General features: G+C 41.8%; 1 protein-coding gene across 1 annotated transcript; it reads right to left on the bottom strand.

Moving 5' to 3' along the window:
* Positions 1-7,580: 7,580 nt before the first annotated feature.
* LOC307059622 (myoferlin-like) lies at positions 7,581-9,673 on the bottom strand. The gene is made up of 3 exons (XM_079713727.1): positions 9,570-9,673; positions 9,055-9,202; positions 7,581-8,141 (listed from the first exon to the last, which is right to left on the bottom strand). The coding sequence occupies exons 1-3, from the start codon at positions 9,665-9,667 to the stop codon at positions 8,103-8,105; spliced, it is 285 nt and encodes a 94-aa protein (XP_079569853.1). The 5' UTR covers positions 9,668-9,673; the 3' UTR covers positions 7,581-8,102.
* Between the last annotated feature and the right edge of the window lie 3,284 nt (positions 9,674-12,957).

Consider the following 12,957-nt stretch of genomic DNA (forward strand, 5'->3'; position numbering starts at 1 on the left):
CTCCGCAACGGGAGAGGCCACAACAGTGAGAGGCCCGCATACCACAAAAAAAAAAAAAAAAAAAAAAAAGAAGGTCTCTGTGTTTAACCCCAGCATACTGTCCAATGACCCAATCATTTTGGGAGAGGAAACAAATGTTTTAAACAAATTATGTATTGGATATAAAAGAATATCTCTATAGGATATATGCAATATAAAGAATAATGATACAATGAACAGACACTCCTGTAGCCAGCACCCAGTTTAAGAAAAAAATCACCATTATCTTTGGACCCTTCTGTGGATGTTTTCCTGATTCCATCACCCCCTCCTCATCCCTAAGATCTCCACCCTCCTGAGTCTATCATCCCTTTGCGGATTTACCATGTCTCTACTCCCTAAACAATATATTTAGTTTAACTTGTTTTTAAGTTGTATATAAGAGAAACAATGCTGCAGCTAATCTCTCTTGACTTTGTTCTTCCACTCAGCGCTGTTCCTAGGGTTTATTCGTGTTGTTCCATGTAGCTGCGATTCAAAATGCTTTATGGCAGTTTATTCTAGAACCGCACCTCAGTGTACTTGTCCAATTAGTGTTCATGGCTACAGGGGTTCCTGCAGTGTTTTGGTATTTCAAACATTCTTAAATCCATCTCTAGGCACACGTGTGTGGATGTTTCTCTAGGATTCAAACTGAGGAGCGGAGTGCCGGGTCACAGAGCAGGACAGTCACCCTTAGCAGATGCCACATTGTTTTCCACAGTGGTTTTACCAGTTGTACTCCCACCAACTGTGTAAAAAATATACGCTGTTCACATCCCTCAAGGGTCCTTGATGTCAAACTTTTAAATCTTTTTGCCAATCTGGAGGTGGGAGAGGATATCTCACTGTGGCTTTAATTTTTATTTTCCTCCCTTTTAATGGGGTGAGTTTCTTTGCATATTGGTCATTCAGATTTTCTTTCTGAGAGAAGCCTGTTTGAGGACAGCTGATTGTATTTCCCTGAACCTTGGGGTCGTGGCTGACTTGGGGCAGCTGGGGAGAGTAAGGAGGGCCCAGGAGGGAGGGAGTCCTGAAGTCCAGGGTGGAGCGGGGCAGGGGCTTGGCTGCAGTGGTGGAGACAGGCTGAAAGAGCTACCTACCCAGCCTGGGGGCTTGCAGTTTACTCCATGCCTTGGTTAAGGACCCCCTCCTCTAGCTACTTTGACAACAAAATGTATCTGAGTCCCACACTAGGCATCTCCGAGCTCAGCAGGAAATGTCCGAGAAGCGAGGGGGGGCGTGGTAAGGGGGTCTGTGGTGAACCCGCAGGCATGTGACTCCAGCCAATGTTTGCACTGTGAAGTATTGAGAGACCTTACAATCGGTTGAGAAAAGCTCAAAACATGACTTTTTCATGTGAATTTTTCCAATTTTTAAACACTGGCAGCTCATTACAGAAAGCCAGTTGGGGCCAAACTGTCGGTGCTGGATTTAGTTGTCAGAAGGCCCCTTTGTGACCTGTGTTTTGGTCACAAGAGAGGATTCATGTCTTGGTCAGTCAGCAAGTACTACCTGTTGTGTGGGACTGGGATCCACAGGGAACAGGCAAAACCTGACTTCCTGGAGGGGGCTGTCTGAAGGGACCTTTCATTCTCTCAGACTTTTTCTATGTGTTTGTGGTAAAAAAAAAAAATACATAACATAGAACTGACCATTTTTAGGTGTACAGCTCAGTGGCATTAAGTACTTTCACATTATTGTGTGACCGTAACCCTTCCCACAGAATTCTCTTCATCTTGTAAAACTGAAACTCTGTACCCGTTAAAAACAACCTGCCCACCCACCCCCATCCCCCAGTCCCTGCAACCACCATTCTGTACCTCTGCCTCTATGATTCTGGCTACTCTGGGAACTTCATATAAGTGGAACCATATAGTATTGGTTCTTTTGTGTCTGGCTTATTTCACTTGGCAGGATGTCTTCCAGGTTCATCCATGTTGTAGTATGTTTCGGAATTTCCTTCCTTTTTCAGGCTAATATTCCATTGTATGTATAGACCACATTTTGTTTATCCATTCATCTGTTGATGGACACTTGAGTTGCTTACACCTTTTGGCTACTATAAATAATGCTGCTGCAAACTGGGGTGTACTAATATCTGTTTGGGTCCCTGCTTTCAATTCTTTGGGGTATATACCCAGAAGTGGAATTGCTAGATTATATGGTAATTCTATGTTTATTTTTTTGAGGAACTACCTTAGCATTTTTATCTGCTTTCTCTAATTAGGAATATGCAGTTAGAACTTGAAGGGGAAAATCAGTATCATTTTGGATAGTGGTGATTCACATCCTTTCAAAGGTGACATTTCAAAAGCAGAACACTTCTGTCACCTTCTGGCCCATATGTGTTTGGCTGTTCCTGTCCTATGATGATGATGATGATGATAACTAGAATATATTGAGTGCTTATTTTGTGCCAAGTTCTGTTCTAAACACTTTTGCATCTTTTAAATCATTTTATCTTTGCAATCATTCTATGGAGATTATTGTCTCAACTTTATAGATGAGGAAACTGAGCCACGGATAAGCAGGACCATAATACAATGCAGGGATAGACAAGGTCATTTAATTCAGTGCTTACTTTCACAACTGAGGGAAAGGAGACTGGAGAGGAGATACCCAGAGTCACAGTGTTGCATCGAGACCGAGCTAGGTGAGCTCATGGGCTTCCAGACGTCTGGAAACCCCTGGCCCCATGCTCTTGCTGCCTCTAAGACAGGATTCCATCGATTCATTTTGTTTATCCCGTTGACCCAGGTGAAACCTCATCTGAGCGGCTGCCGTGCTGCACTGGAATCCAGCTGGATATTCCTGGTCCTCCTCTTGATAATTGCTGGGGCAGGACTTCACTGAAATATGTCGGGGGGAGGATTACGGGTTTGGCTCTAGGATTTTTGTGAAAACACATGGAAGTAGCACATTAATATTAGTCAAAGACTGAATGGGCCTTTTTAAGAAGTTGAGATAAATTTTGGCAAAATCAGGTTGCCCTGAGAAGCATTCAATTCACTGTGAGGGAGTCGCTCAAAAAAATTACAATTTTTCTTTCTTGTTAAGTTTATTTAAATAGTAAAAATCTAGAGTCTGCATCTCCTGCAAAGTTGCACCCCTGAGGTTCTGAGCTTGACCATGCATATGGCGGGCCTGTGTTTTTCATTATGTTTCCTTACTTGTTAAGCTTTGCAGTTAGTCCGAGTTACACGTTTCTCTGGTGTTTTTCTTGAACTTCATGAACTCTGGCATTTCATTTTGGGGATGTATATCTAAGGGAAAAGCAGCCTCCCTTTGATCTTCCTTGGGACCCCATTATGTTTAACCTGAGAAAGATTAGGGAGTTGCCATTCAACGCTGAACACACACAAAACTCAGCTGCCAAGATGGCGGGTGCTTAATCTATTTACAACATCGACTCCATCATGAACTAATTCCACATCAAGCTGACTTTGAAAGGCATTCTTTGGAATGGAATTCCCATCTGCCTTGGGAGGCTACATGCATATGGTCCAGAGTACTGAAGGTATTGACCTCACAAAGAAATCTGTTCAGCATGAAATATTTAAACTGTGGAGGGTTTTTAAACCTTGAAATCATTGTCAACGTTGGTTCCCCATATGGTAGTCAAGTTGTACTTTCTCTGAACTGAACAGCCATTTCTGGAAAGCACCCTCACTTTCTAGCTGTGTTTGTAATAACATCTGCTCAACGGTGGTGAGACAAGTCAGTTCCAGTCTTTGGACAAACAATCCTCTGAGCTCGGGTGAACTCCGAGGGGCAAGGAGCTGCCACTCGGCCAGCACCTGGAAAACCAGACCACTCCACTCCCCTCAGCTTCCTTTCCAAAATGGGTTTCAGAACTCTGCCCATAAATAGCTCTTTAAAGTAACATGCAGGGCTAATTGTGACTTTTTTTTCCCCCTAGCCTGAAAATGAGAAAGGAAGAACAAAACAAAATCAAGCGTTAGCCTGTCAAGATTTTCAGTGCCCTGTCACTCTCAAGACATTGATGGAGATTTATTTTCCTAATGAAGGCTCCAGCGTTAATGGTGGCACTTGCTAGAATCAGTTAGGACTAAGTGTTATTTAATTCACAGTGAAGCGACAATCTGACTGGACTGTGATTAGTTCCAGCTTTTAGCTATCATTTATAGGTCACCAGGCGGCTAACAACCTCAAATGAGGGACCATTATCTTTTGACAAGATGAAGTGTTTTCTGGGGGGGATGGGAGGAGGGGGAGGGGTGCTACCCAGAAAGCCCAGTTCAATATTCTCTCTGGGAATTACTCATTCCTAATAGGGCTTCGCCACCACTTACTCAAAGGAGCTACACTAGTGAATACCAGTTAGGTGTGCTGAAGGCAAAGGAGGAAGACTTTCCTCAAAGCCATTCATGTATCTGCTCAGCAACTACTTGAGTGAGGCACTGTGGGAGAATGTGTTGTGGGGGGTACCTGGAAGGAAGGCTGATATTCAGCCTGCACATTTTGGTATGGCTGTTCTAGTTTTTTACGGCTGTTCTCCATTTTGATGGGGTGAAGCATCTGTTTGGATTGGTCGGTGCCAGTGCCATAATGATGGTTAAATATTCTAAATAACAATCTTGTCTGGAACCCTTTTTCATTTTGTTGATGGTTTGCTTCGCTGTGCACTTCTTAGCTTCTTTTAACCACAGTGCTATACCACCAGTGGGAGGGCTGTCAAGAGGAGCATGGAGCTGAGATGGTCAGGTAATGAGTGACAGTAGCAACCCAGTGTGGCTCTATGCTGATACCAAGGCCAGTGTGTATCTTCTAGAACATGTGAGAACATTGTGCTGTTAATATATGAGACCATGGTGAGATCAGCAAACAGTTCTATTCTAAGAGCACCACAGAATCGAGGGGAGCAAGAAATGGTTCGATAATGGCAATGCTTTTGGGCATTTAGACAATGTTATACTGCAGTGGGACTGTCTTGCCATTATTGCTGAGTTGTGCACTGTTGGTGAGACTGTAAATTGCTGTAGACACTATGGAAAAAAGTATGGAGCTTCTTCAAAAAATTAAAAATAGAACTAACATATGAACCAACAATTCCACCTCTGGGTATTTATCTGTAGAAAACAAAAACATTAATTGAAGAAGATATATACACCCCATGTTCATAGCAGCATTTTTCACAATAGCCAAGATAGTGAAACAATCTAAATGTCCATTGATGAATGAATAAAGAAAATGTGGTATATATACACAATAGAATATTATTCAGCCATAATAAAAGAGTGGAATCTTGCCGTTTGTAACAACATGGATGGACCTTGAGGGTATTATGCCAAGTGAAGTCAGGGAAAGACAAATACTGTAAGATCTCACTTATATGTGGAATCTGAAGGAAAAACAAAACACAAGCTCATAAGTACAGAGAATAGATTATAGTAGCTGCCAGAAGGGGGTGGAGGGGTGGGAGTGGGTAAAATGGGTGAAGGGAATCAAACAGTATGAACTTCCAGTTATGAAATAAATGTCATGGGGATGTAATGTACAGCATGGTGAATATAGTTAATAATACAGTATTGCGTATTTGAAAGTTGCTAAGAGAATCTTTAAAGGTCTCATCACAAGAAAAAAAATTGTGTAACTATGGATGGTGTCAGATGTTAACGACTCACTATGGTAATCATTTTGCAATGTATACAAATTTGAATCATTGTGTTCTATACCTGAAACTAATATAATGTCAGTTATTTCTCAATTTAAAAAAAAGCAAATAAATACAAATATTGAGGTGAAATTTCCAGACCCCCCCCAAAAAAGTTAAGAGGAAAAGAACCCATACTGCCTGGGTTCAAATTCCAGCTATACCATTTATTAGCTGTGTGACCTTGGACAAGTTACTTAACCTCTTTATACCTCAATTTCTTAAAAAAAAATTTTTTTTAATTCTTATTTTTTTTAATTGAAGTATAGTTAATTTACAACCTTGTGTTAATTACTGCTGTACACCAAAGTGATTCAGTTATGTATATATTGTGTATATATAATATTTATATATTCTTTTTTAAATATTCTTTTCCATTATGGTTTATCATAGGATACTGAATATAGTTCTCTGTGCTATACAGTAGGACCTTGTTTACCCATTCTACATATAAAAGCTTACATCTGCTAACCCCAGTCTCCCACTTCATCCCTCCCCCAACCTCCTTCCCCTTGGCAACCACCAGTCTGTTCTCTATGTCCATGATTGTGTTTCCGTTTCATAGATAGGTTCATTTGTGTCATATTTTAGATTCTACATATAAGTGATATCATATGGTATTTGTCTTTCTCTTTCTGACTTACTTCACTTAGTATGATAATCTCTAGTTGCATCCATGTTGCATTATTTCATTCTCTCTTATGGCTGAATAGTATTCCGTTGTAAATAAGTACCACATCTCCTTTATCCGTTCATCTGTCGATGGACATTTAGGTTGTTTCCATGTCTTGGCTATTGTGAATAGTGAGGTTATGAACATAGGGGTGCATGTATCTTTTTCAGTTAGAGTTTTGTCTGAATATATGCCCAGGAGTGGGATTGCTGGATTGTATGGTAATTCTATTTTTAGTTTTCTGAGGAACATCCATACTGTTTTCCACAGTGGCTGCACCAACTTACATTCCCACCAACAGTGCAGGAGGATTCCCTTTTCCCCACACCCTCTCCAGCATTTGTTATTTGTAGACTTTTTAATGATGGCCATTCTGACTGGTGTGAGTTGGTACCTCATTGTAGTTTTGATTTGCATTTCTCAAATAATTAGCGAAGTTGAGCATCTTTTCATGTGCCTATTGGCCATTTGTATTTCTTCTTTGGAGAAATGTCTATTTAGGTCTTCTGCCCATTTTTGGATTGGGTTGGATTTTTTGTTGTTGTTGTTGAGCTGTATGAGCTGTTTGTATATTTTGGAAATTAAGCCCTTGTTGATCGCATCATTTGCAAATATTTTCTCCCATTGTGTGGCCTGTCTTTTCGTTTTGTTTATGGTTTCCTTTGTTGTGCAAAAGCTTTTAAGTTTGATTAGGTCCCATTTGCTTATTTTTGTTTTTATTTCTATTGCCGTGGGAGACTAACCTAAGAAAACATTGGTACGATTTAAGTCAGAGAATGTTTTGCCTTTCTCTTCTAGAAGTTTTACAGTGTCGTGTCTTATGTTTAAGTCTTTAAGCCATTTTGAGTTTATTTTTGTGTATGGTGAGAGGGTGTGTTCTAACTTCATTGATTTACATGCAGTATGCCTCAATTTCTTCAAGGGCAAAATGGGATTAATAATGTTACCTACTACCTTTATAGGATTACCTTGAGGACTACATTAGTTAATATGTATAAAGCATTTAAAACAATGGTGTGCATGGAGTAAGTACTTTAAATAAGTGTCAATTTCTTATATTAGCCTCAGTTTGGCCCACTGGCCAAGCTTTGGCAGCACACTGATAAGGGGTTTACAGCCAACTGGTATGCCCTGGCATTCCATCCACTGAGACCCAGACTAGAAATTGCCTCCTTCCCAGCTTGGCCCACAGCTACAACAAACAGGTATGTGTCAGAGGCAGAATGTTTTTATTTGGGTTCATCACAGAGGATGAATAGTCTCATGACATTTATCCATACAAAATATAACAATGGTTGCAGGCATAAATAAAAATTCCTCCACCTATTCTAACTACTTGATAATGCACAGTCCTTTTTTGTTGACTACAGATAAAGAAGTATATGAAGTCGAGATGCAGAAATTTTCAAATGTGATTTCAGCAATTTCCAAAAATTGAATTATAGAACTAGGACACAGAAAAAAAAGATGATTTTTAAATGGAACCAGCCACCTTGAAATATATTCTGAAAAAACATGGTTAAAACTTTTAATACTTCAAAAGATAAAAATGTTGCTTGTCGGCCTGACTTGGACTTAGAGCCTCTGGGAAGTGATGGGCCTCGGTGAAGTAGTGTAACATGCCCCTGGAATATAGTTTCAGACACAAACAAAATCACTCTCGGTTTTGATCTGTAAACAGAGACAGGATTCCCTCATTGCTGGATGACTCTGGAAAAGAAGCCCTTGCTTCCATTATGCATTTGGCCTCACAATCTTCATTGACAAATAGTTCTGAAAAGGAAACAGAAAGAGGGCCATGTATATAAATAAATTAGGGATTCTCAATCTTGGTACTATTGACATTTAGGACCAGATGATTCTTGTTGGAGACTGTCCTGTGCATTGCAGGATGTTTAGCAGCATCCTTGGCCTCTACCCACTAGATTCCAGTAGCACCGCCAGTCATAAATGGGAGTCAAATGGGAGGTTTGTCAGTGTGCCTAGAAGTGCCTTCATTCCTCCATTCGAGGAATTTGTTGAGATAAGAAGTATATGAAGTCGAGATGCAGACATTTTCAAATTCGATTTCAGCACATTGACAAACCTCCCATTTGGACTCCCATTTATGACTGTGGAGATTGAGGGAGATTTGAGGGGGAGGTTATGTAATGTGGGCCTTAAAGAATGAGGGAGGTTTTAATAGACAAAACATGGGCAAAGGAACAGCCTTGGCAAAGGCATCTTGGCAGGTAAGGGCAGTACTTGTCTGGGGAGGCCAGCTCTCTAGTTTGGGTGGAGTTCAAGGTTTGTGTAGGCCTATAATGAGCCCAGGATCTGTGAAATGTCAGGAGTTAGGATGCAGGATGGTTTGGAACAAGAAAGTCTGAAGGCAGGAAGATCCGTCAGAAATGCTGGCTGTGGTTTAGACACACATTCATAAAGGCCTAAGGGATTGCTCCTAGAATTCCTGAGACCACAGTTTTTTTTTTTCAGACCATGAAGTTCTGCCTGTAATTCATGAAACTGTGAATGTAATCCTAATCACAGGACACAGTACTCTAAATTTTCCAAAGGTTGACGGGTTGTAACACCACAACTGCTACATAGGTCATTTTACCTGATGGCAACAAAGGCAAGTACCAAGTGAGATGACCAACCATAATTCACACCCAAAGAGCCAATACAAGAGGCCGGGGACTCATACCGGTAAGGAGTACAGGAGCACGGCCACGAAGAGCAGCAGGATCAGCAGGACCAGCAGGCCGACGATGACCCACTTAAACCGCCGCCACACGATGAACCTCATGGTCTTGCATGGGTTGGTGAACCAGAGGAAGGAAGTTTCCGGTCGGCTGCATTGCAAAGAAATGGTTTTACCTACCCAACTCAGGAGGGACGGATATTTTATACCTCCGAGCATAACAGTTTAAAGAATGATTAACAACATTTTATAAAGTCAAGAAAAGATATTATTCCCCTTAGTTGGCTGAGAGAGCCTTTAACCTTTTATGGCTTTCTAAGATGCCGAAGACACACTGGACTTTGGTTTCATGGGAAGGAGAATGGTGAAAATGAAGCCAGATCACCAGCCTCTCCCTCCCCCAGCTCCCATGTTCAGTACAAAATTTAGACAACAGCGAATCCATTGCATTAAGGCAACTGGAAGGGGGGCTTTCAGACTGCAGGTGTTTGGGGATCAGAACAAAGAGGGTCTCTCACTTTGGTGGGTCCAGCTTGGGGTTCACGTTGGGTTCATCCCGTCCCTTCCCGGCTGGCCTCTCGTCGGCCTCCTTCTCATTGAGGACTTCCAACGTCATCTCCACTTTCCCCTTCAGTAAAGCAGAACAGGTTAAACACATGACATCACGTTTCACAAATATTTTCACTTCGACCCAAGGAGTATTCCCCGAGCAATGATTTTTATTCTTGTAAAACAATCCTTAGATTGCCTTAAATTTTCCTCAAGAGATTTCATCACATTTCCTCTTCCATGTGTTTCTGAACCGACTCCTTGTGGGAAACTGAGAGGACAAATTGCTTTCCCTCCTCCCTGCTTTTCAGTCTCTGGATCCCCATCATTCTAACTTTCTCACGCCTGTCTCCTTGCCTGCTCACATACCTCCCTTTGTAACTTTACTTGGACCCAGAATAACCTGAAGACGGCTGATAACAATAGCTAACTTTTTTTTAAAATTTATTTATTTTTGGCTGCATTGGGTCTTCATTGTTGGGTCTTCGTTGCTGCGCACAGGCTTTCTCTAGTTGCGGCGAGCGGAGGCTACTCTTTGTTGTGGTGCGTGGGCTTCTCATTGTGGTGGCTTCTCTTGTTGCAGAGTTCGGACTCTAGACGCACGGGCTTCAGTAGTTGTGGTATGTGGGCTCAGTAGTTGTGGCTCGTGTGCTCTAGAGCGCAGGCTCAGTAGTTGTGGTGCACGGGCTTAGTTGCTCTGCAGCCTGTGGGATCTTCCTGGGCCAGGGCTCGAACCCGTGTCCCCTGTATTCTCAACCACCGCACCCCCAGGGAAGTCCCACAATAGCTAACATTGACTGAGCGCTAAGTGTGGGCTCCAAGAGAGCCATCGTGCTCCCTCTGGTACCCCCACTGCGTGGAGCAGTGCTGGCACTTAGTGGGCATTCGATGTACACTAGCTGAAGAGATGCATGAGTGAGTGAATGAATGAACGCTACCTCCCTGTTCACAGGTTCCTGACTGGTGCACTGGGCACTGTGTAAGCCTTCTATATGGATAATCTTGTGTAATGCTCAGGGCAGGCCTATAAATCAGGTACTGCTATGATCCTCGTGTGCACATGAGTACACTGAGGCTGCGAGAGGTCTAGAAACTGGTCCACTCTTAGAGCCAGGCTTAACTAAGGTTGTAACAGGCTTTCAAGAACCCTGGCGCCCACAAGGTCACCAACAATTTGAGAGCTTCTGACCCTGACGCTCATTTAGGTGATGGAGCACAGATGCTTCCTCTGTGGATGAGTCAAAGGTGGGTGTCTGACTATGGCAAGGTGGTCCTTCTTTCCAAGCCTGTTCTTCGAATCTACAAAATGTAGGTAATGGCTGCTTCATGGGGTTATCTGCAGAACTAAATGAGGTTATGTACAAACTACCCTCTAGTGGCAGGAAGCTTATAAATGGTTTCCTGTGCCAGGGGTAGAGGAAGTGATGGACTGCAAAGGGCACAACAGAACTTTTGGGGCAATGGGAATGTTCTGGATCTTGATTATGGTGGTGGTTTCATGAGCATATACATCTGTCAAAACTCATCAAATTGTGCACCTTAATTGTACTTTAAGTGGGTGCAGTTTATGTAAATTATACCTCAAAGTTGTTTTAAAAAACAAGATTATGATATAAGGCATTTAGTATGTTGTCCGGTTTATAATAAGTGGTGTAAAATATTATTATTAATAATACATAATGAATTAGGTAGTCTTTTTGTGACAGGGCATGGGAACCCGCACTTTTGCTTCTACATCAAAATTATCTTCAGTTTTCCAAATGTGCTTGTAACTTATGGCCTTCACGTTCATTGGATGTCAACACTCCCTGTTTCCTCCATCTTTAAAAAAATTTTTTTTTTTTTTAAAGATGAGGACAGCTCAAATTTGAAGTTTCTTTTTCTGTACTGAATTGTACTGGAAGCTCAGCATAAATTAGCATTCCTGGTGGAGGAGAGTCCTAAAGAAATACAGCGCAACCACTTGCGTTCCCAGTTTTTTGACAATTCCAATCCCTTTATCTTCCACTCAACCTCAAACATGTGCTAACAGCATCTGCCACCTTCTCCTATAATCCCAGGTACAAACCGTTCCCAAAACTTAAAGTACCACCAATTTAACCTCCCTTATCTTATCCAGAGCAAATCTACTCATAAAGGGCAAAACCTAAAGGAGAAAAGGAATAAACGAGCCTCAACCAGGAAATACTCATACATACAGCCATCACACGGGAGCCATCTTTATCTGCATAGCACGGCCACCATCCTTTCATGGACTTCTGTTCAAAGAGAGAGGCGGTTTTCACTTTAAGGGGGTTCACGGCTTTGAGGTCAGGAATCATGTCCAAACTGCATTTCTCTGGTGATTTTGCTGGAATGATGCTGTGATGCAAATCGAGTTCCAGGAAACCTAGCCAAGGAAACATTAAACCCAAATAAATTTCAAGTGGATCAGACGTTGTTCACAAGTGAACAGAATGTACTTGTCAGAAGAGAGGTAGACCGTGACTCTGAACAGGTGACAGGTGAGTTAGAGAAACAGATCCTGGTAGGCAGTTAAAATTCTTTCCAGATAGAATGGAAAGTGGCAGAAGAAGTTATCTGTCCACTGCTCTGCATCTCACAGAGAACAACCCATTTAATTTCTCAGAGATAGGAGCATAAACAGAGTTCTTCTGCAAACTCAATAATTAAACATCTCCAGCCAAAATTTCCACTAAACTTGGACTTGGAATTTGCTCATATTGGTTCTAAACTTCCCCTAACATAGTCATTTGGCTTTGGGTAAAGAAAACTGGTACTTGGAACATGGGAAGCTCCATTGAACAGTCAAGTTCAAGTTTCTCCTAGTGTAACCTCAAAAACAAGAGTTTGAGAAGGAACATTGAATTCTCAACAGAAAGTTCTCCCCAGGAACTAGGAAGCCCAGCTCAGGGTGCCTGGAGAAGCACAATTTTTCTTCCATGATGTGAGGCATTAACTCTTTTGTAGTTAATAAACTGTCTTTAACTGACTGTCTTTGGGGCTTGGGAACTCCCAGGAAACCTCTCCTTCAGAACAAGGTATGTGTGTATTGGGTCATGTCTATGGACTACAGGGACAAGAGGTGGTCTTCAACAGTGGCAGCAGAGAGTAACAGGGAGGTTGTGGCAGATTCTCTATAAACTTTTAGGCTCAGAAACTGCCCTTCATCTTACAATGCATCCATAGCCCACAAGCCTTTCTAGAACTTATGCCTGCTTTTATTTTGTCTCTCCTTTTGGTGATAACTGCAACCATTTGCCCACTAGCCATTTAGAAATAAAGTCATTCTCTTTATTTGTTATCAGACTCTTTCATTTAAATTCCAAGGGAAAACCCTCTACTGTTCTTTATGCT

This window comes from Hyperoodon ampullatus, assembly GCF_949752795.1.
Source record: "Hyperoodon ampullatus genome assembly, chromosome: 1".
NCBI lineage: Eukaryota > Metazoa > Chordata > Mammalia > Artiodactyla > Ziphiidae > Hyperoodon > Hyperoodon ampullatus.

Coding starts and splice junctions, on each gene's coding strand:
- LOC307059622 (XM_079713727.1), bottom strand. CDS start 9,667: ATGACGTTGGAAGTCCTCAATGAGAAGGAGGCCGACGAGAGGCCAGCC. Junction 9,203..9,569: donor CCCAAGCTGGACCCACCAAA/GTGAGAGACCCT, acceptor TTTGCAATGCAG/CCGACCGGAAACTTCCTTCC. Junction 8,142..9,054: donor TGCTCCTGTACTCCTTACCG/GTATGAGTCCCC, acceptor TTTCCTTTTCAG/AACTATTTGTCAATGAAGAT.